Below are 24897 nucleotides of genomic sequence, written 5' to 3'. Positions count from 1 at the left end.
GAGGAAAATATGTTTGTTCGGCATTTTGATTTATTACATGGGTAGGCTGTGTGTGACTGATTGATCTTACAGTGATGTTTAGTTGGAAATGGGTTTGCTGGCATCATGACTGCTGATTTCCACACTCCCTTGCATTAGCAGGAGTCTTGGATTTGAATGAAGGTGTGTTCCCTATATGTATTACTTACAGAAGCAAACACAATTAGTGGTTTTCATAAAGCAGTTTAAAAACTATCTCAAATAAAATGTGAATAACTTTTTCTCTTTTTTCCTATTTCCCTTAGGTGCTGTTAGTACTATTCCCCTGCCTCCATTGATTCCCATGAGACCCCCTTGCAGGACCAGTGACTGGCCATCTGCAGTGCTTGAGTTACTTCAAGAGTTGGTTGGAGTAAATTTGAGCGTGCTCAGTCTGCAGTACTTTTGAAGTAGATGTTAGTGTAACTTTGACATTCGTCTTACTCTTTTGTAGGAGTGGTAATACATTTGCATGTGCCTAGCTGGGCGTCTCCTTGTTTTCCTTTTCAGTCCTCCGATTAAGTAGTAGATATTCTCATTAACCAACCACTTCTCCGTTATCCTTCAACATTTTCATCAGAAAATGTATATCCCCTTTTGCAGTGTTTGCTGCACTTGTGGCTGAAATCTTCACGCATAAGGGAGGGGGCAGGCATAGATGGGGCTCACCACCCACATGTTAATGAATAGCATTTGTGAGTAAATAAAGTAGGCCTGCTGGAGGATACTTTTCATGCTTAAAAATGATTTGCTACATGATGCCCATAATAGTAATCACCAGACTCTATATTTATTAATGCAGCGAAAAAGCTCATGTATAAAATGTATTTACTTTTGGCCCCCATTATGAGTCTGAAGGAGCGGTATTCAGAATTTGAAATTACCAGGAGCTGGAACACCAACTGCCTGCCTACACCTGGTTAAAGTAGAAAGGATCAGTGAACAGAGTTTAAGCCTGGTTACCACCGTCTTTGAGTCAGTTTTAATTTGCGACTCCTGAATAGCGATTTTTCAAAAATTCACTATTTGCGATTTTTTGTACATTGATTTGTGATTTTGTTTAGCGATTCCTTATTTAGCGAATCACAAATTAGGGAGTTGGTGTGGCATATTCGCTAAATAAGGAATCGCTAACTGTTTTCCTTTAATTTTAGCGATTCTTTATTTTGCAAATCGCTTTTTCTATATCTACATTTCACATGGATTATTTGCGATCGTGATTCTACGAATTTCTGCGTTTGCGATCTCAAATTGTCTACCTACATCTGGCCCTAACTCTCCATTTAGAGGATTTTCATATAAAAGGCCAAATTCAACATCACTGTTATTGCTCGCTTCATTTCTGCAGCTCTGATGAATGTGTTCAGGAAGGCATTTCAGCTGGAGTCATATGGCTTTCTTGCTGATTAAAAACTAGTACTTAGAAGCAATTTGAGAAGACCCTCATAGTTGGTGAGCCAAGCCCACTAACAAAGAGGTAAAGAGGTGGATCTGCAGACCAGCTTGTGAGGTTTTCTGAAGTGTGCAAAACTAATGCCTCGAATGAGGGCATGGATGTGGACTTTGAGTGTGTGAAGTTGCAAAGTTGATAACAATCCAATGTAACATTCTGTTCAAAATTTTGCAAACTTGGTGAAGATTATGGAATTTAAACTGTGAAAACAAATCCACCAAAACACTTTAATAGAGCTTGAATTTTCTTGCTAAAATTTAGGGGAGAGATTCTCTTCTGCAAAATATTTTTTTTCAAGAATTTTCACTCACTGAGAGAAATTCTTCTGCAAAATATTTGTTTGCAAGAATTTTCACCCACTTTATGTTACATGAAATGTACATATATTTGCAACCTTCTGGAAGTGTTAAGTATGTCAATTTGGCAAACATTTTTATTTCAACCTCTTCTAAAAAGGTTCCTCACAACGTTTTTGGTCTCCAGCAGTACACTTGGATCACTAATACCTCCTTAAAGACCCATGGCAAGGTGAAGCAAGGATGAGGAATCATCTTCAAGCCTTGCCTTCATCCCATTGGTGATCACAACATACTTTTAAAGTGGCAACAATTAAACCGCCTTGAAAAGACGCATTGTGCATCCTGTGGCTGAATAGAAAGATTCAGGGCTTTTAAAACTGTAGTGGTATTTTATTTTCACGTTTAGGGTCAGATTTACAGACATTTTGCTCGGTGTTTGCATGACAAAAGTGATGTAAATCAACACAAAATGTTATTTTTGTTATTTACTTTCTAGAAATTGCCAAAAAGTATCATCAAACAGTGCTACGCATCAAGGGGGCATTACATGGGTGGTATATGGGCATTTCCATGCAACCACGCATGCTGTTTGACACAAAATTCTATCAAAAATTTAAGACAGCTTTTTGCATCAAAACTTAACGCCACTTGAAAGAAGGTGTTAGACGGAGAACTGGCTTCATTTCTCCTTTCTTTTGTGACTTTGCATGTGTGCTGCACTATACAGCACACAGTGACATTTGGAAACGTTTTCTAGGCATAGAGTTTGTAATGGAAGAGAAGTCTGTGCTAAACATATGCACACACCCTTGCACTGCGGCACAAAGGTGTGTGCATGGCGCTCAGCAGTAAAATTCGGTGCTGGCGCTAGGGAGAGGAGAGGAGAGAGCCATAACTCTAGATATGGCGCTCTCCTGCTCTCTCTTTCTCATGCAAAGGGGCACAGTATTTATGGCTACTGTGCTGCCTTGCGTAAGAATTCATTAAATCTGGCATTTGGTTTCAGACTCACGCTTAGAAATCACAAAATGCAATATTTCACTAATCTGTTCCTTTTCACAACCATTAAATTCAAGATGGTGGTATCTTTGCATACACAACATTACCAGTTCAATCAGACACAGGGCATGACGCTATTTATCTCAACTGTGGGGTTCGGCATGAACCTGGGAGGTGCACTCCTACTCAGAGTGATGACAACCTCTGGAGCTCAGTCTGACTCAGCTGCTTCCATTTCCTCATTGTTCAATGAATCCGGAAAACACTAGGCCATGGGCACAGCACTATCTTTTTGTTCATCTAGACAGTGGAATGAAATGTGCCCACTGATCCTTCTGCAATGAGGGGTAGCCACATAGTAATCAGAGGGTTCCCGGCCACTGAAAAATAACTTGAACATTCCCCTCCATTCTCTTCCAGAAGGCAGTAAACAATATAGTGCAACCAATATTGTCACTGCTTTTTATCCTCTGGTTCTAGCAGGTAAGTTAACTGTCCGATCTGGAGAATACGGGTATTGTCCCTGCAACTGGAGGAAGTCTGGAATTATAAGGAACAGTAATTTAAAAAACGCTACTTTTTCACGACTCAAAATATCTTTTAGATATGGCAATAGTCATTATTGCTGGGAAAAGAAGGTGGTAGGTAAAGCAAACGTCAGCTCAAATCTTAGAGCCCTGGGAATGTTTACTTTCTGCTTAGAGGTTTAGTGTCAAGTGCTAGATGTTTGGTTTTGACATCTGACTGCAATGAAGCACATTAATTCACCACTCTAGGATGTGTGTTGTTTGCTGACCATAGCACCTGCCTTGCCACGTCACTCTGGGGGTTGAGCTGTAGCATCCGAGATTGGTACAAGTACAGGGTCTCTGCTGAGAGCTTGTCATCAAGATCCAAACAGGTTAAGCTTGACATCGACAAACTCTCCTCTCGCCAACATGAAGATGGTCATTGCCTTCCTCGTAGTGGCTCTCTGCTGCTCCCTTGGTAAGAAGCATATTCTCTCTCTAGAGATTCCCTGATAAAGTTAATCCAAATTCTAGTTAGTTCAGAAATGATTGTGTCCTGTCCAACCAGAGGTAACTTTACTGTCTGCACCATTCATTAATCTGAGGGTGGTAACAAACTACTGAACCAAATCATGCTGGGTCCAATCAGTGGTGTCCAACGTAGGTCAAGGAGGGCCAGAACCATGCCAGGAAATATAAGTCTACATGGAATGAATTTTAGCAGAACTAATTTACATTGTTTATGCTTATCCTAAAGTTCTGGCATGGATCAGGTGCTACTGAACCTACGCTGGACACCCCTTCTATACATTGTTAATGCCTCGAGCTTGGCAAAAAAAGACTGCAGCTCTGTCCTTCCAGTAACTACTGACTTGCAAACAGCATGATCCGAACACTGAGATTGAATCTCAAATCTAGAAGCCACTGTGCCTGAATACATATTTTTCTGTTTATTTATTTCTTTGTCTATCTATTCATGTATCTATGTATGTATATAATTACTATTAATTGGCAGAAGGATTTTGACATGAACCATTTCGTGATGAATCTAGCTCAAGAGGGCAGTCTATCGGTCATAAAACGTTTGATTGGGTAACACTTTTAAGAAAGCAGTGAGGAGCAACTATGACGAATAAAAATGCAAAAATGTAAACAGGTATATCATATACATATTTACATCCTTTCCATTCAGTTGATTCAGTTCCATCCTTCTTCCACTTTGACTGCCAGACACACTCAGCCAGCAGGATGTTGTCTGTTTGTAACTCAGTTTATCACTTCATTTGAGGTCCTGCCTCTGTCACAGGCACATTACATATCGAATACCCTTCCTTAAACATGTCCTCTGACAGCAGGGTCTTCAGTGGTGTAAACAATCATTTAGGACTGCTAAGTCTTCTCTTTATGCATCAAAATTAAAATGTAAGGTCTGACTCTGCAAAAGCAAATTCGGGGAGACTTTGAAACATTTGTGGGTTCATGTCTGAAATCCTTGTTGGTGAGGAGAATTTTTCTGCAAAATGTTTTGATTTCCAAAAAGAACAGAGCAATTCCTCAAATCGCATTGCAGAACGACACGGAGGAGGTGCTAAACATGAAAATCTGCTTAGCTCTTAATCTTAAGGTGCAACTGATCTTCAGACACATCATTTCAAACTTCTTCTGCAGGTACCGTAAACAGCATTCGAAGGGACCGGAGACAAGTGCAGACTGTGAAGTACACCTACTATCAAGGCGGGTCTTCAGGTAAAGATGCTGGCTGTCCTGGACATATAGGGCAGACGTGTTCCTATAAATGTTACATTTTCATTTCACCAAAATAGAGAGAAAACAAACAGTAGAAGGACAAGTTTGGAAGTACAAGTCTTTCCTCCCTACCTCTGACTTGGCCCAACTTAACTGGCTAATATTCAACTATTGGGCTTTGCGTATTTTGCACATTTTAATAAAAGTGGTTACATTTTTTCTCTCTTTTAGGGTCGAGCCTGCGTGAAAATGCGCTAGAGTATGCTCTTGCTTGCAAGGCACTATTGTTTGAAATAACGGGCTTAGAGCCCGCCTATTGCTTACTATTTGCTGGTTTTAGAGACACTTTTCTTCACTGCCTCTTAATTGGCCAGTGCAGGTCAAGTGTCACTTCCATTGCCTTCTGTGGAGCAGGAACCAAGCACAGTTTTATTTAAGTTAATGATTGTCCGTCCGCTGCTTGTGCTGTGATTGAGGTACCATTTCTATTTTGCCCTCTCACTGTCCTGTCTGGTACTCCCTCCCTCCTACCCCCAACCTTTTATTCATAAAATCTAAATAACAATTTAGATTTGCATGGCCTCATAGATAAGGAGTAAGAGAAAGCAGTGCAAGTCACTGTGTTGCGTTACTCAATGACAGGAAGGCGCTCCATTGGCGTTGTGGTGGGTTTTCCCATGCAACACTCATGGATTTTGAAACTGTACTGGAATTACTTAATCACGTAAACCTGGAGCAGTGTCAAAACCTTTTGTCTCCCAGAGCAGGTACAGAGAGTAGAAATATTTTTAGTTCTCCTCGCTTTTTTCCTCTTTTCATGTGTGCTGCAGAATATCACACATAGAAAGAGAAAAACTCCTCTTGGGATTGTTTTTGCGCAGGAAGGTGCCCCCTTGCTGCAAAACACAATCCAGCATCCAACACAGACAGCCTTGCACCATGATGCATAGATGCCTGCATTGGCACTTGCAGCAAATTGTATGCCAGCGCAGTGGGAAAGGACAGGAATGCACCGTATTTCATAAATTTGATGAATTCCTGCCCTTTCACTTTGATGTTGAGCAGTGCAGCAAGAACACTTTCAACGCTGCCCTAGACAATTCCCAAAAAATGAGGCCATTAAGTTACTCTCACCTGCGAGCACACAGCGCTTCAATGGTTCTGGCCCTGCGTCTCTTCGTGCATTGCTTGTTCAGAACATCATACCTTTTAACGCTCTGGCTTTTCCCTTCCCTGCCAACCAGAAAGAATTACTGCAAAGAAACAAGGAGAATAATTAGATTAAGGGCAGACCTCCCAGTACTCGGTGCTTTAACCCCTTCGGTGCTCATGACGGAACGGTTACGTCATGAGCGTCGGTTGAGCTGTGCTCATGACGGAACCGTTCCGTCATGACCACGCCCGCGCAAGTAACGGTCAGCACCGCGGGGGAATCCGCGCCGCATGGAAGGGGTTAAATAGGCCAGTACTGTTCGAAACTGAGTGCCAGAATTTTTTTATTTTGAGGGGGAGAGTACCAGCACTTCTCAAGAGAAATGCAATACCTTTAGCTGGAGAGTACCGGCACTTCTCAGAAATAAGCAGGTACTCTTCAACTGAGTACCTGCACTTCTATTTTTCCATTTCAAGCTCTGCCAGTACTGCAGAGTCCCCCCAACAAAAGAAGCTGGTTGGTCCTTTGTTATCTAGTCCCGATGTTGCTGAAAAGGATTTGTTTGGGCAGCTATACATTCTTATTAGTAAAATCAGCCTTTACCAGTGCTTTAAACAAAAAAAATGTATGTGAGAGAGGGGCTATGGAGAGATGAGGGGCACTTATGCCCGGTGGTCATGAGGAAATCTGAGGAGGAGGTCATGGGAGGGCGCCAAAAATGATTGTCATTTGTCACACGTGCTCCAACAGCGCGAATGCCGGCCCTGCTCACTGAGTGAAAAATGAAATATGCATTCGCACAGCTGGCTATACTCCTCCTGTGCAGAACTTCACCTTTTCTACATTTTTGCAAACCGGGAACAAGAGCTCCTGGGAGAGGTGCATTGACACTTTCAGTAGTAAGCCTGGCAACTTCCTTTGTGGCGCAGCTTTTCAGCTGTACTGTTGGCAATGTTTGTGAATTGAACAAACACACATATGTAGGTACAGGCCAAGTCATAAACATATTTCTGTGCTTTTTCTTTTTTTTTAAAGCGACTCAAGCCCCAAATCCTTGCAGGACAGCAATGATTATTTTGTCAAACAATAGAAGAATATGGTGAACTTGGTCTGCCCCCAAATTTGTTATAACACATTTGGAGTGAAATAAACTATATATTCGGGTCAAGTGGGAAAATGCTGCTCTCTCTTAGGAGGTTATCGGCACAAAACAAGGCTTTGCGATTTGAATGTCATGGCATGCCTGCATTCTCAATGTGTACAATGTAACCTGGTTTTTCTGCTTAGTATTGTTTCTCAGTCTTCTGCCTGAGTTTCCTAAATAGAACAATCCAGACTCTTGTCTTTTACACATCTCTCTGCAGGGGGCCGACAACAAGGTATGAGGGTTTTCAAGCACTATATCAATGCTCACCAAAGGAAATAAAATTAAAATAAAACAATATAGTAGCTTGTCTTGTAGGTCGTTGCAGACACCAATACAATTCTGCAGTATATTTACCTTTTATAATTATACACCTAATAAGCGATAATTTCTATCTACACAATTTCCCAGCCCCTTCCGATTTCTACAAAATATTATGATTGACAGATAGTAATACACCTCCTCCACGTGATAAAACGTGTTCGATCCACTATCTATTCATCTTAGACAGTGAATCATTTGACCAGATCTTTCGGCTCCAGGTCCTCTATTGGAAAACCACAAGAGTAGAGGGTGGCAGCCTCTATCTCGTTTTTGTGGACCTGCGAGCCGCTTTTGATCTGGTCCCTAGGGAGAAATTATGGTCGGTGCTAAAGGATCTTGGTCTACCAACGTTTTTTCTTGATGTCCTGGTTCGCTTCCACACAGGGAACTTCGCACAGGTGAGGTGCGGGAAGAATGGGGAACTCTCAGCCCGTTTTCCTGTAACTCGTGGAGTTCGACAGGGATGTGTACTGGCTTCCACATTGTTTAGTTTATATGTAAATGGCCTTATTAATTAACTAAATAACCTTAAGGATAGCGATGCTCCGTTTTTGGCTTCTGGCAGGGTGCCCGCTCTGATGTTCGCTGACGACACATTGCTGTTGTCGCGGACATCAACGGGTATCCAGCGGGTTTTGGACGGTTTTATGGTTTTCTGTGCCTCGAGGGGACTGGAGATTAACTTGGGGAAAACTAAGTTCATGATCTTCAGCCCCCCTAGGCGCACCCGTCCGAATCCTTCATTAGCTGGGGTCCCCCTAGAAAGAGTTTCTCTGTAATCTTCGCCAGAGCCGGAAGAAGAGAAATAGGCCTGTAATTGGCCAGGACCTCAGTATCCAAACCGGGCTTTTTCAGGAGGGGGATCACCATCGCCCTTTTCCAGGTGCGTGGGACACTCCCTTCCCTCAAAGAGGCATTAATAAGAGAATTAACCAGTGGATTCACCACTGCTGCCATCCTAGCCAAAAATTTGGCAATTGTGATGTAAAAAACAAGTCCTCCTCCACAATTTCTAAAAACTTGAAACACGGTTAAAACACCATGTCAAATACTTATATCAAACTCTGAAAAAGTAAAGAAATGTATCATGAGTTAGAGCCATGTTCCACAACAGAGCAATTACATGCTCTCTATGCTTTAGAATCAATGTTATATTATTCGTTTTTATGATGCAAAAGGAGTACAACATACACCCCCACAACCTCCTGGCTGGCACATTAAAGGAAAGGAAAAAGAAAGGAAAGGAAAAACACAAACTCATTTTAACTTCACCTCCCCCCCCCTCCAGCTCCCTTCTCCTCTCCTAACCAGTGGCACTAGGCCCATGCCAATCTCTGGTATGTCCGCGATCCCAAACAGGAGAACCCCCAATATTTGGCACTGGTACGGCCCTTCCTAAAGCCCCACTATGAGTTTTGATGAATTCTGTGTGTTTATTCCAAGCAGCGGAATTACTGGTACTAGCTAATTTTGTGACACAGAATTCCTTCTTTTATGAGTTAAACCCTTCCGAATGGGGAAAAGTCTGCAGACCTGCATCACCTTTCACAATTTCACACACTATTCCTGATTCCAAGGAGTTTAAGACAGGTATTTACCACCTGCCCCAAGCACTGGTAACATCTGCAGCACCTCTGTGTAAAGGGATGGAAAAGGGAAGGAGAGAAGGTCATCTAATGGAGGAGAATTACACGCATTCACCATGCCTACGCTAAGGATCAGGTGGGGGGGCAGGACATGTGTACAGTGGTCCAATGTAGATTTTTCAGCTGGCAAAATTGTCCAGTGCTACTGCACCTGGAGTTTCCGGGGATATGAACACCGGGTTACTGATAATAATGGTAAGCAGAATGCTGCACTAGAAATCCGCTCCACACTTCTTGTAGTTGAGGCATAAGTTGAGGCATGTACATGGATAGGATGTGGTCTCACGGCTAGACTGCCGACCTTGGAGCTGGGAAACCAAGGTTCGAGCTTTGGGGTCTACTCCACATCCTGTGATTATGGGAAAATCACGTAATCTCCCCGTGCCTACCCAAAAAAATGAATGTGTCCTTGTGTAACTTAACTGGTGCTCATGTAAAGCGCTCCAATAGCTTCGGGTCGAGTTTGCGCTGTATAAATCTGTAAAAAAAAAAGCCTAAAAATGTTTTGGGGGTCTTGCCTACAGACCTTTTTAGCTGTCTGTTGGCCAGGCCTATTGTTTCACAAATATTTAGAATGGCTTATGGGTTACTTCATTACACATGATTGAAGGGATTTGTAGTCTATCTCCCTTCCCTCGTCTTGATTCAATGGTTTTCCTTCTTATTTTTGTGTTTGACCCACCCTAGAGCATTTCGGTCTCACATTATTTTGATTGGGTAACCTGTATCCGTCCTCTGCTGATGTTTAAGTTTCGACATTCTAACCATCATCTCCTTGTGCTTGCATTCAGGAAACTACAATGTTCTTTTATTTCCAGGACTTCATGGGAGTAAATATGTTTTCCGGCACTCTTGCCTGTACGCTGCTTTTTCTCCTCACATTTTCTCCTCACATTGCCTCACCAATGTGCATGTTGCTTTCCCCGATACTCCCAGCTTTTATTTCTTACTTATATTTTTGTAAATATAGGCCTTGATTTGTGTCTTCCCCTTCGCTCCCTCCTATCAACAGTGTTTTCTTCCTGCCAACTCTCCACCCCTCCCATTCCACACCCTCCCATCCCTGTGACATCTATTTGATTTTAAAGTAGTTTATTTATGTATTGAGTTGTGGGCCCGGCTGCTGTATTTTGCTACTGCAGCACAATGTTCTCAAAAGGAGCCTTAACACACATTTTTTTAATGAACTACTCCAAAGTAATCATCTGCCATCTTGGAACAGTAAATACAAAAAAAAAAGGAAATGGCGGTCCTATTATGAGCTGTGTATGTGCATGCATGATAAATCATGGTAGTCATAGACGAATGGGTATCCCTAAATAGGAAATCAATTTCAACATTGTCAAACATGCGTGTGCATGCATCTTGACTCATGCTTTGATATTTCTATATAGACAAGATTTGGCAAAGCCAAAAGCTCATCCTTTTAATACAAAGGCATATTGGCTTCATCAGAGCTATTTCATAACAAAAATCGACAATTGGGACTTCCATTTTAAATGTCAATTCTTCACTTTGTCCAAACGCTAAATGTACCACAACTAATGGTGCATTAAAATGCAGCTTTGGATGGTCTCTGACTTTTGAATATTCTGGACACATAAAGGATTCTATTACCTTAACCTCTTAGTGGATATGTATTTATTATGTTGGGTACAGAATACAATGCACAAAGGCACCTACAAACAATCATTCATTATTTTATTCCTGAGAAGTTACCATATGACATTTTAAGATTATATCTACCAATGTTACTCCTTACTGTTTACCTGTCATGGAGCAGAGTACAGCCCATACCACAACCAGAACTGGGAGAATAAATTTTACAAACTACAACCCTAACAGTCCTATATTTGCATTGCTTCTGTGAAAGTCGATCAACCCAACAGGAGTGTCGCAACACAATACTACTGTTGCCAGTCACGAGTAAAGTCCACCACCAGAGATGCTTCTCCTTGCATTTCCTTCCAGCCAACCTCACACAAGAGACCAGATCACACACTTTATTTAAGCTGCTATGGTATGCTAAATGTTTTATTTCATTCCAGGTGGAGATACGGGAAGTGTTAAAGAACAGAAGATGTATTCCGTAAGTAACAGGGCAAGCATATGGTCTTAAGACACATAGGGGTGCATGGAAAGTAAAGGGGTATGGGGTGCAGCTTTTACGCTGTAGGAACAAATGGTGAACAGTGCTGACAAAAGCAAACAAAATAAAAACCAGCAGTGTCTATCACCAGTCAAACTACAAGTCAGTGGTGTACCTGTGGAATAGTGTGTGGTGCTTCACATTAGGTCTGAGTGGTTATGATTGAAGAGTTTGCTGTGGTTCTCCTTACTCCATCTGTAGGTGTTTGTGGGAGTTTGGTGCAGTGAGAAGTTCTCTGCTTAATTGTTTGGTATCACTGGTGGGTGAGGAGTTCAAGGACTTAGTATTTTCTAGTAATCTTTCAGGGGGTTTTATATTTATAAAGTACATTTGAAGGGCAGAGTTTATTCCACTTAAAGCCCTTTCAATAGTATATTAGAGTTGATTCCAGATCTCGACTTCATGGCCTCATTTTGAGAAGGACCCCAGGAACACCTCTGAGGTTAACTTGAAATTAGTAGGTATTGCAGCATGAAGTAACAAGCATTGGCATAGCCAATAGGTCTCGCCTTTGGGACCTTATAAGTGTTTAACCATGCAACAGTTAATGTTGGTGCACAAAGGATATTGTGCTGCATAACTAAACACTAATAAGGTCCCAAAAGCGGGCTCCTCTGGCGTAGGGGTGCCCCTGCCCCCTGGGTGTAGGTGCAGGGCAGTGGTGCTGAGTACAGGGGCAGATGTTTAAAGCAGCGTGAGGAATCTGCTCCGGAGGGCAGGGATGTGCCGAGTGACACTGCGATGGTGGTGAAATGAGGGTAGGATGAGGCAGGGGGTGAGGTGATGCAGGGGTGAGAGATACGATGGGAAGGAAGCGAGACTGAGGGGAGAGTAGTGGGTGAAAGCATGCAGGCACGTAACAGGTGGGATAAGACTGAGTGAGGTGAGAGGGGGGCGATGCGAGGCTGGGAGGTATGACAGGGTATAACATCATAGAGTGAGACAGCTGGTGGGGTGAGGCAGAGGGTGAGTGACGGAGGAGTGGGAGATGTGAGGTCAAAGGGGGGGGAGAGGCTGCACACAGTGAGGATGTGAGGCTGGTGGAATGCAGGGAGGGAGCGTCGGTGGGCAGACAGTTTGTGGTGATGCAGGGGTGACACTGTGAGGGGGATGAGAGGAAGAGAGCATGAGAGGACACTGCGGAGTGAAAGCAGTAGTTTAATGCAGAGGGTGGAGCTGTGAGAGTGCGAGGGGTGGGACTGTGAGGGTGAGCAGTGACAGAGGGGTGGAAGTGATGGAGGGGTGGAAATGATGGAGGGGTGGGGGTGCAAGATGATGGAGGGGAGGGACTGTGAGGGTGCGCGGTGATGGAGGAATGACTGCATGTGAGTTGAGAGAGGGAGAGAGAGAGAGACCACACTGCGAGGACGCTTTGTATTAATCTCCTGCTAATTTTAGTAATAACAGACGTTTAATAATTTGCTGCATTACCACATTGCCATACTGTACAAACTGTATTACTTTCAATGTTGTGTTCATCTTTGTAAGGCGTTTAATCCGTTCATCTCACTGTATAGCCTCTACAATGCTCAAAAACAACAGACCGACTACCTGTTGTTGAAATGCTCATTGTGCTACAGATTTTACGTGTAAATCGGCACACGCAATAAAACAATCTTTTCAATGCTTGTTTCATTTGGTTTCAAATAGTAAATGCAGTGATTTGCCGTGTGACACTAAAATAAGGTTACTAAGATACTGATGAAATGTTAACTGTCTATTTGGTTATACGCCACATAATATTTCACAGTGTGAAAAGCGTAATCTGTTTTAATTATTTTCTCTTACGAGTCCTCAGGTCGTGAAGGCTTTTCAGATGTGTCCATAGCATGCTCGATATAGACTGTTTTAGAAACCCATGACCACAAAGGGCGCCTGCTGGGAGAATTAACCTCCACGGGGTTCCCCTAAAGAATGGACTCATCTTTAACGGACTGAAAGAACAGCAGGGGGGGGGCGCGCACACCACTTCTATCAGAAAGACTATTACCACAGACCGCTCAAACAACATAGCTCTACGGTTCGTAGTACTAGGCGGCGAAATTGATCACCAAATGAATACTTGCAGTGAAACTACAGAGCGATAGATAATACGCACTCTCAGTTCGCCGACAACTTCTAATGGAAAATATGCCAAAGCATATAAAATGCATTTCGGCAGCCACGCATTTCTATAATTGGTTCAGTGAGTTCGCCTTTGAACTGGTGTGTTGGGAATCCAGGATTGTGTGTTCTTGGACGCATACATGAATACGGATTCCAACTGCTTTTTTTTGCCAAAAATGTGCGATTTGCATGAAATGTGTATATTTGGAAATAAACAAAAACAAGCGCTAGTAATGTTGCCAGTTGTGGGTGTGCCGGCAGAGGAGGCTGGGTCTGCGCAGCACAGCGGCCCTGCGGCCGCGAAATTGAAAGTGATCGCGATCAAAGCGGCCGTGCGGGCGCGAAAGTGAAAGTAAGCGCGGCGCGCGCGCCCGCGCACATGCACTGTAGCTTTAGGCCACGGCAGCACTTTGAAAAGCCCAGATATAAAATGTCTCTTCGAGCCTTTGGCTCGCGAGACCTAAAAATGGATGCGTGTTTTGCTCTGAAGTGGTCCTGAAATTTAGATTTTTTGTATTTTGCTTAATTTCATTCCTAGTTCATTTAATAACTGTTAAAACAATGGCAAAACCTATGCAGTTGATTGTAGTATTCACTGTCTGTCAGTAATTTCCCCAAAAAGTACTTACACCTTTGCTCAGTACTAATTTCAGCAGAACAGTATTTTACTGCCAGGAGTAATTTTTATTTAACCTAGGTCCTGGTGTTTGTGGCAAAGTTGAAAAGACTGAGTATAATTATTCAAATTAGGCTTCAGATGGATATTTATAAAATTGCTTTTTGATCTAGGAATGTACTGACTTATTCCTAAACTGTCTTGCAGAAGGATCAAGCACAGATGTTTGCCTATTTATTCCAAGGGTCTGTCTGCCTCTACAATGCAGTCCGGGTAAGAGTCTCTGCATCTTACTTTAACACCAAATCCAATACGCGGGGGTGAGGGTGGCTGAAGGTGCTCTGTTGCAATGAGAGGGGGATGGGAAGGTAATGCGTTGATGCACCTGTGCTCTGGTTTTACACCAGGGTAGCTCATTTACAAACGACCAGGCTGGTGTCCCTCCTATATCCATCACATGAAGGCCCCTGCAACTTCCTTCCTCACACAGAGCCACTTGGCACACAGTACATCACCGAAAACCTACCCACCTCAACACTTTACAGGCAAATACTGAAGTAACTATCTGATCTTTGTTTCTTTCAGAATGGGCCTGTGAACAAGAAAGCAGAATCCTATAAATTTATTGTAGAAAACAGCATCAGATTTGTGGTAATGATAACAATTTTAATGTCATGATATTTTGTGTGTGATATTTGACTCTGAGACTCAACTAGTGTATGTTGTGTATCTGAGTAGAAGAAGCAGCCACTACTGTTTGTCGAGGAGAGGACACACGGGGGTGGCAGGTACTGCGCAAGGGGTTTTTCAACGATGCCAGTGATGCATGTCGACAGTCAGGCACAGGGCAGGTCTAGCGTTAGGGGGAAGGAGCTTGAACTCATTGTGTCCTTAAATCCACACATTGTTGCTATATCTTCCACATAATATAAAACCCAGATGAGATTTACAGGGACGTAAACCTGCTTGTCTGAGCCAAGTCAGAAAAGAATGCCTTACAGGAAGGGTATTACCAAGTCACGCATCCGGTTGAGTGCACCTTTTACTGCACATGTGTTCCTGAAAAAGTGATGTATCACTGACAGCTGGGTTATCAGTGTGGATGATGTCTTCAAGAATATATATTTACTACAAACCAAGTTCTCTTTACCCTCAGGAAACTACTGCAGCCAGCTGTGGACTCTCTACCCAACAGCTGTTCCTTAATCAGGTAAGAGTTTTCTTGCTCTAGGGCTACCCTATTTTAAACCACTGTGATAGGTCAATTGATTCAGGCCTCAGTTACTGAATATAGTTGAAGCCTATTGGGTGCAGACTTGAGATCCTGCAGGTATGACTAGACCTATGCAAACTGTTTTACATCAGCAAAATATATGACGTTTTTCAAATTTTACTAGAGCAAACTTTTGCATTATTTTTTCTTTAGGGGACTTTTTCTAATCAGTCCCCTAACTGATATCTTCCATGTCTTTTAAACTCAACATTTGCCCACATAATCAATTTTCGCACAGGGTAGCTTGATGTTAATTTTATGAAACTTTATGCAAGTTCCCATGGCATTTTCAAGAGGTCAATAGATAATGCAATTAAGACCATTACGAACTGGAGGCAGAATTAGAAAGGGTCTGAGCCAAAGTGGAAAAGATCATCCATTGAATGTGGAACATGTGGGTCTGCACATATGTGTTCAGGCATAATCCAGAGATTTGTATACATTGCATCATTTCATGTGCATTTTGTTTGCATGGTGTTTGATTACCAATCAACACAGGTGATTTAGTTAAACCCATTATTGAAGTGTAAATAAATGACATGGAAAGGCCCCTGTTCATAACAACTTTGAATTTTATTACCTAATTCTAATAATTCAACCACAGATGATGCCAAACAATACTTAATCATAAATTGAACTTTCAGTAAATCGATCACAACAAGTTTGTTAAATATGTCCTGTCCTCAGCTCAACCAACCTTAATATGGCACTGGTTTGAGAGAGACCGAGATAGAGGTAGGGCTAGGGGTAGGGGTATACAGAGAAGAAGGTGAGAGGTTAATACAGAGAAGTAGGTGGAATTGAGAGAAAGTCCACTTTCCGAGGAGCCCCTTGGACGGTGGGGGCCCTGGCAATTGCCCACTTTGCTGATGCCTTAAAACTTCTCTGACCATGGTCAGCCAAGGGCTTTGATTCATTCTATGTGAATTTATCTGACACGTATATTCTTAAAATTTCGCATCGATCAGGCCTCCGAAATCTATGCTGGACACGTAAGATAAACCTTTGTCTGTCCTGCAAGGAGAGGATGGTAACCACTAATTTCAACGATTTATTGTTTTTGCCTCTCATGGGTTCTATCCCTGTTCTAATAATGCCCTTATATTACAAAAAGCTCACACAATACGAAGATGAGGAAAATTCATGCATCACCACGAAAATTGATGCCTATGACAAATCATAAAGGAGTTGACAGATAATCTTCTGATGGGGAGTATGCCTTTCGAGGGGGACATCATCCCGTGAATAAGGATCATCCCTGGCTTCTTGTGCACATCTTTTTACCACACATAGTTCACACTCATATGCAACAATCACTTAAACTTGAAATTACTACACCAAGAATAAAAAATAAAAATACATTCTCTCTGTCCTTACTTTGTAATCCCTTTGCATTTCTTTACCATCACTATTCCCTCTGTGACATATTCCTTCACTCTTTTTAGTACCTTTTGGTAAAGAGTGCAGTTTCTGTCTTCACCTCACAAGTTTTTCTCATCCCCTCTTGGTGTTCTACTTTTGAGCATCTTTTCCTGCTGTAATTCCAATTGTTCACCTTGTCACTGAGCCTATTACCTTGGCATTGAAGTGTAAAATATGTTTTCCTACTTTTAAACTTTGTTACCGTTGCACATGTCCCTGATTTCTTTCAACATTGTTCTTCTTACTCTCTTTGTTGGTCTCCACAGTCTCCTCTGCATCCATCCTTCACTTTGAATTTCTAGTTGTGCTCATCAGTACTCCTCATCCACAAATGTGGTTTTCCTCTGCATCTTGAAAGCAGCCTTTTGCCTCTTTGCTTTCACCTTTTCCCTTTGTTGCACAAAGTTCTTTTTCCAACTACAGACTTTCCAAAATAGATTGTGTTTCTAAAGTTTCTATCTTTTGTAGTTTTAGGCCGCATTTACTATGGCTTGGTATCGCCGATGCCTCCTGGTTGACTGACCCCTCCTCCTCAACTCCAACAACCTCTGACATTTGTCAAAACACAAGCAAGCTCCTTCTTTTTGGGTTTGGGGTCATAAATCCCTGACCATATTTATTTACACATATAAACGAGACAAAAAACACATTTTACTTTATGCACAGTAACAAACATTTGTACAGTTGGTTTACAGGAATCAATGCCTAGCCTTAACAAAGACACTAGTACATTTATTTCTTATCCATAACTACATTTCCGTTCCATTGCATCCTCAAAATTCATTTTTGGGTGAGATCATATCTGGCCCCAGTGTCCTTTCCTTTTAACATCCCGTGTCCAATCAAAGCTGCACCTGGGTGAGTGCCTCCTTATGGGAGGACCTCACACAAGGATCTCCCTTACCAGGATACTCCTGTGCAGGGGGCCCATCTGCCCACTAGGACACCTCTCTTGGACACCTCCTACACACATCATTTGCCTCTCCAAGGGCCTGTGCTAGGTTGCGCCCAGTGTGCCTGCAGGGGTGGATGACAGGTGAGGACAGCATGTCAAAGGCCACCCCCAACCCCCTGTGCCCCTGTAACTTCCTTTGAACTCGCTGCCAGCACTCCTTGGAGGGTCCTGTGATGCTGTTCTTATTTTGGTGTAAAAAGAAAAGGATACCTTATATAGAGCATAAATGTCTAACCAATCCTGACCTCACAAGCCACAGGCCAGTATAGTTTACCTGCTATCTGGCCTCCCCCCAAACAAATTGCATTGGACATGTCCTAGCCATGCCACCAAGTCCTAAAGAATATTTTGTTACCTTCCTCAGGGCAGTGTACCCCATCCTTCGAGAACCAACCGCCCACCCTTGATGCACTCTGGGATATAGATAACCCCCCCAGCTGGCTTAACCAACTTACCCATTCTATTGTGCACATGGTTTGGACTGGGAACGATGGCTGACCCCACTCGCACCATCTCAGGAGACTCCTCCTCGTGCCAACCAGGCTTGCAGACAACCAACACAAAGCAAGTCTGCCCTTTCGGTTGGAGAAGAGCCTTTTTTCCGGTGCTGGGAGTGGCAGGGGTGTGGAATGTGTCTAGGAAAGCATAAGCTTGTGGGACTTGCTGGCAAAGGCTGACTTAGCAGTGCTCCCGCTTGCGGTTTCTTCCTGTTGATGCCATCAATAAATGGTCCTAATTGAATTTTCACCTTTCACAGAGACTGGATGAAATGTAAATATTTAAAAAGGGGATATTTGAGACCATTCCCATATTTAAGGTGTGCTCTGTAGTTGGATACCTACGTGCATGAGCCCTTGCTTGTTTGCTTGATACAAACCACTCAGCCACAAAATAGCCTTATCAATTTCTCTTGCCGGACTAACTACATTAGTGAAAACTCGGCCAAATGCATTGGAGCGCTTCACCTGAATTCCAGTTAGACCAAGGCAGACAAAACCAAGTAATGAATGATACTGGTGCAACAACGCAAACAAAGGAACCCCAAAAACCCCCAGTGCCCCCTCACCCCCATAGCCTAGAAGTGCCCACCGGAGCCACCACTGAGTACTGGAATACCGCAATTGCACTTGGGTAGGGCGGGAAATGGCTCTCAAGCCCCTGTGGCTCCCGGAGGCATTTGCTGGACCTTGGCTGCCAAGTTGGATGTGAAGATTCTGAAAAAGGATATTCGAGACCTTTACCATAGTGCTGGCAGTAATCAGCGTTGGCCCGCAGGAACCTAAAACAAAGAAACAGAGAAACAAAGAAACATGCGGGCAATACTCTGGGTTCCAAGCACATGGGGTAGAGAGGTGGCACCCTGTCCAAGGCAGCCAGTGGGAAAAAGAGACCCACTTGCCGCCTCTCAGACCTTTTATGGGCTAAGCTGACAAAATTGCTGGGACAGGCCCAGAAGTACCCGAACGCTTCCGGTACAGCCCCACCGGTCAGCCAATCCTGCACTGACCTTCCCCAGAAAGGTCATGATGCACCACATCCCTGGTTCGGCCAAGCTCACCACCATATGTATGGCTCCCTGAGTTGGGGGAGCCTTTGTCAATTTGTACATGATGAGTAATTTAGTTTCATCTCCTTGGGTAAGTTTCAGTGAGGGCCTGACTTCCTGTCTACCTGCATCTCATTGCTGAGAAATTTCCCACTTCCGGTGACTCATATCTAAATCAAAGACTGTCTAAATTGTGAGTTAGGGTCATGGCCATATTGCTGGTGCACCACAAGCAAGTGTGGCAGGCCCACCAAATTTAAAATTGTCTGTGTTGTTAACTGCGATTTTATACATGCCATCATTTACATTTTTTTAAGACAGATTTACAGATACAGATTTCTCTTCTTCAGACACAATATAACTAATTTTCCTCACATACTTCTATTTTTCTTTCAGTGTGCATGGGACAGTTCTGAACTTTTCTGTCTGAAACTGCAATGGAGTAAAGGGCAGACCCAGCAAAAAATACACTAGTAGGAACAGAACTGGGAGGACACACACTAAATTGAATGGCCCTTTTGACGTCAACAAAAAAAGAGTTTTTGATTGTAGAGCTGGTGGTGATTGCAAAATTAGGTAATTTGGCTTCCCCTACACTCTGAATGAGGCAGGAAAGAAAGAGATAATGTATTAACTATTAATCAATTTTAAAAGGGTGCCCTAGTTCCACCAACATCTATTTGCGGGCTCTTTGATTATTCTCATCTCACTGGCCTTACATTCAGCCTCATATACCTGACCTCATCTTCTGTTTTGTAGTCCACAAAAGAATGGACCATATATTGGTTATCTCAACCCCCTCCTGCCGCATGTGAATTGGTGAATCAGGATTTAGGTAAATGTGTAGATTCCCAATATTGCAATGTATTCACTGACATAACATGCCTTTGCCATCCATCATTCTGTTCGATTGGTTTATTCTAATGATCAAATTAGAAAATGTAGTTCATGTAATCATGTGATTGATGTGTTATGCATGCTTTATGTTCCTTCATATCGCCTATTACAATTTCTCAAATCTGTAAAACCATCCACTGGTCCAATTATTAGGCAAGTGCCAACTAATCGCCATTGTCTGAACCTGAAGCTCAAAATATGTTTTATTTTGTTACAGAATGACTACAACATTTACATGGAACTAGTGAGGATTGCTCAAGTAAGTTTGCCATCCTGTATGTTACTATCGCTAATCTAGGAATAGTTGCACTGTTGTGGCATGTTTCGAAATTCATTTCATGTAGGGATGAGAGATACTAAAGTAAGAGTTGAGTTATCTTTGCTTGGCATTAGTAATGCCCCTGCATGTGCGAATATGTGACGTTACATCCAACACCTTCTACCCACTGCTGCACACCTTTTGCGTTGCAAAAGCATGCGTTGTAATCGCATGCGTTGTAACAGTTGCGGTAAAAAGGCTGTTTCCCCACGCACACACCAAAATTCACCTTAAAAAAAATATCAAATGCTCTTGGATTTTTTTTCAGGAACGCTTTTATTAGGCTTTACCATGAGCACAATGCACATTGTACATAATACAGTATCATTTAATGATTCAGATAATCAAAGTGTAATGTCCCATTAGGTCACTCTATCACATATAGCAGAGGAAACATCTGAAGGGGACATTGGTCTATTCTTTAACGTAACCGTGACAAATGATATGGTTAACAGTTTGAACAGGCACAGCACTAACAGTTCCAGAGTCAAGATCTGTGTCTCCTATGCAGAGGGGCCTATGTCTGGCAATTTATATTTAGTTCTGTTATCACCCACAGCAGGCACATGCACAGCGTTCCAGCACCACTTCAGCTACACTCAGAAGGGGAATGAACCAAGGTGGTGGGGCACTCCATGCCTGGCTTTGGGAGCAAAGAAAGAGTGGGGGAACAGAGTCATGACTCACTGTTGGACACCCTTTCCCTGGTCCCCTCAAAGTGGACCTGTAACTCACACACAAAAATATCCCACTCCTGCATGATTGGGACCCTTCATAGGCCCCTCAGCTCCTCCCTGCACAGCGCTGTGGACTCAGCTTTACTCCATTTTAAGATTGCCAAATACCAGTAGGACATGTTCGGAAGGTGGGCACCTTTCCTGTTCATGGCAGTTGCGTGTTTAGTTATTATTAGGACTAAGTCTATGAATCGGAGTGTTGGGCTTCTCTATCTCGTATGTAAGAAAATCCACAATAATTCCACCTCCAGGGTGCTGAGATCCACTCTACCCGTAACCTCTGCCAAGGCATCTAAGACCGCCCCTTATAATAAATGTGCCTCTGGACAGTTCCAGAGCATATGTGCCATATCTGAATTTCCGGAGTCACATCTGGGGCACACAGACTCGCTTTCACATCTGCGGTGCAGTCTCTCAGAGGTAAAATAGGCCCAGTGTAAGATGTTGAGCTGGATGTATTGGAACTTTGCATTGCTGAAATTGTTACGGGGTTAGATGAGAGCCCTATCTAAATTTTTAGGAGTGCTCTCACAGCCAATGTCTCGTTCCCAGTGTAATTTTGTAGGCTGCATCAAGTCCCAAAAACTAGAGGCCATCGTACATGTGAACCATGTGATCCCTCACATAGACTGCATGGAAAAATGGATGTGTCTCAGGTTCTTGTAATATGCCAAAGCCGCTGTAATTCAGCCAGTGTTGTGCGGTGCACTAGGTAATCGCGGGGGGGGGGGTTCTCATGATGTTTGTGTAGGTGCTGAAAGGGTGCAAGATCTTCCTAGTGAAACAAGGTGCCCAGTGTGACTGCCACTCCCACCTCTCAAAGTTCCACCCTCTCACTTCAGAGCAGATGCCTGAAAAGGTCCTATAGATCTAACTCTGATGTATGGCACATGTGTCGGAGTGAAGCTCAATAGGGTATTGGAATGCAGGGGGAGTTTACCATTCAGCAACAGAAGTTCATGTATTATTTGAGCAGCTCGGCCCAGTGAGGATGAGCCGGCTCAGCCAGATGTTGACCGCCCGCCATTTTGATGGCCACGGCGCCACAAGATAATAATGCTCGAAGTTAGGAGCCCATAGTCACCCCAACACAAAAGGCAGCTGGAGCGACCTCATTGCAACCCGTCTCCACCGTTTGTTTCAGATAAGGCAGCCCAACATACCATGCAGTGTGTGGAATGTGGAGAGTGGTACAGTGACCGGCAGGTTCTGGAAGTAATACAGGAGATGGGGAGCATCACCATCTTAGAGAGGGAAGCTCACCTGCACCATGAGGGATAGCATGCTGCAGAAGGATATCTGTAGCCTCAAGGTGGTAATTGCCCTCGTAAGATTGCCATCACGTAGATCATGGGTTTCATGGTAGATGTGACCGCCAAGGTAGCGGAACGTGGATGGTTCCCAGTGCACCTGGTGGGGTCCTGCCATGTGGGGCTCTGGAGGGCATTACGGTGTCAATGGAGCAAGACAAGTCTTGTCCCAGTTCACTCCCAGACCTGAGGCATTCTTAAGTTGTTCAAGCACTGAGTTGATGCTCCCAAGTCCCTGTTGGATGTCATGTATGTAAAGAAGGACATCATCCATGTATAGGGAGACCGCATGTAGCACAGTCCCTTAATCAAAGGCTATTGAAAGTAAAAGACTCCGCATTAAACTGACATTTTTGAAATGTTTAGATCTGATGACAGCATTTCCAAAAATGCCAGATTCAAGCACTCACTGTGAAGGGAGAGAAGATTGAATAACTTGAGTGTTCATTACAGCAAAATGAAAATAAATACTGCTGGGGATATGCAGGTGATATATTCTCCATAACATGTGTTAGCAGTATCTCAAAAAATCAAACATCAGAACGCTTGAAACATATTAGGTTTGGTACTGAGGTTTAAGCATATCACAAACAAATACTACCTCAAGACAGAAAGGTGATGCATGTTGGTCGATATTACCTGTCCTACCAAACTGCTAAATAGTGAGCAATATGTGTTTTATCATTTACAGCTTTTCGAAATGACTGATGCGTCGTCCTGTTATTAGACAAATGCCAATGTATTTACTTTGCTGAAATGGCAGCATTTCAATGGAAATTTTATTGATTATTCATTATGGAGTTGCTTGTTGTTTGATACCTTCCCTAAGGACAGAGTGCCATTCACTAATTGCAAAAGGTTGCAAATCCAACATGTTGGATTTGCAACCTTTTTTCTTTATATAGTAAAGACATTGTAGTAATCAGGTCCATTCAGTAGTGATGATTTAAATAGGTTTATTGGAAGATGGTACAGGATCACAAGAAGATTAGATTAAGATCAAATAAAGACCAAGTCTAGATCAGATAAAGACCCCACCAGGAGCAGCCAGCAGGCAGCTCAGCCCCAGTCAACTGACATTACTCACTGGAGATTCCCAACATTCTGACTGCATCATCACATGAACATTCCACTGGTGGTAGACTGGCATTGCATCAACATTAGCAGGATATAACATATCTCCCTTTCTTTACCGAAAAACAGAAAACTAGAAACATAAGAGAAAACCTGAGAATGTGACAGCATAGTGATTATAGAAAACAAGGAGAACAACGATCATAGAATGTGACAGCATAGAGATTATAGAAAACAAAGAGAACAACGATCATAGAAAACAGTGTGAGAACAGTCATGGAGAAAATAACCAGAAAGAAAATAAGAAACAGAGAAAACTCCAACATAGAAACCAACATAGAAAAACAACCATAGAAACATCATCCCTTCTTGCAACGAGAAAAGAAACGAATATAGAAACTCCAAAAGACTGCTCCAATACATACCCACTGGCCAGAACAGGAATGTAAGAAGGCAGAAGAGGAATGAACACACAAAACTTAGAGCTACAGGATGTGGAATACACAAAGAAAAAAAACACCGTAAAACCTAGAAAATGCAGAATCCACAAAAGACACAAGAACACAGAAGGAAACAGAAAAGAACATGGAAACAAGAAAGAGAAAAATACAAGAGTAATTCCCCTTCTAAACACCACCATCTTAAAGCAATGACAAAATTGTAATGCAAAGATAACAGTGCAAAATAGCAAATAAGATATAATATCAACAAAACATACTTAGCATTGAAAATATGAAATGCATTCAAATAAAGTATAGACCCAAACTAAGTATGTGAACAAAACTGGATGGGTGAGAACCCATGACAAATCTCTTCAAAAAAACGATGTGTTTTGCACAAAACTGGAAACACTACCTACACTAAAATAAATGTAAAAGCAAACATTGTGTGGGAAACCCCACCGTGCACCGAAGACGTAACTGTGTTCAGATCGAAACCCACACTTATGCAACAGGACTGAAACCCTTCCATAAAATTGACAGTGTGTGTGGGTCGGAACCTCCACATATGCAACCGGACTGAAACCCTTGCAATAGAATTGACAGTGTTTGGGTCGGAACCCACACTTATGCAACCGGACTGAAACCCTTGCATAAAATTGACAGTGTGTGTGGGTCGGAACCCCCACATATGCAACCGGACTGAAACCCTTGCAATAGAATTGACAGTGTTTGGTCGGAACCCACACTTATGCAACCGGA

General features: G+C 42.8%; 1 protein-coding gene across 5 annotated transcripts in view; it reads left to right on the top strand.

Annotated features, from left to right (window-relative positions):
- Positions 1-3634: 3634 nt before the first annotated feature.
- LOC146811214 (uncharacterized) overlaps positions 3635-24897 on the top strand; it is a 106540-nt gene continuing 85277 nt past the window's right edge. For all 5 annotated transcript variants that reach the window (XM_085618253.1, XM_085618252.1, XM_085618255.1 and 2 more), the window contains exons 1-7: positions 3635-3756; positions 4947-5024; positions 11340-11380; positions 14370-14435; positions 14748-14813; positions 15319-15372; positions 20473-20514. In XM_085618253.1, coding sequence (XP_085474379.1) covers positions 3708-3756; positions 4947-5024; positions 11340-11380; positions 14370-14435; positions 14748-14813; positions 15319-15372; positions 20473-20514 — 396 coding nt within the window. In that variant the 5' untranslated portion in view covers positions 3635-3707. The remainder of the gene's footprint in view (positions 3757-4946; positions 5025-11339; positions 11381-14369; positions 14436-14747; positions 14814-15318; positions 15373-20472; positions 20515-24897) is intronic.

Source organism: Triturus cristatus, chromosome 7, assembly GCF_964204655.1.
Source record: "Triturus cristatus chromosome 7, aTriCri1.1, whole genome shotgun sequence".
NCBI lineage: Eukaryota > Metazoa > Chordata > Amphibia > Caudata > Salamandridae > Triturus > Triturus cristatus.
Note: the sequence above shows the minus strand (reverse complement) of the source record. Positions and strands in the feature narration are given on the sequence as shown.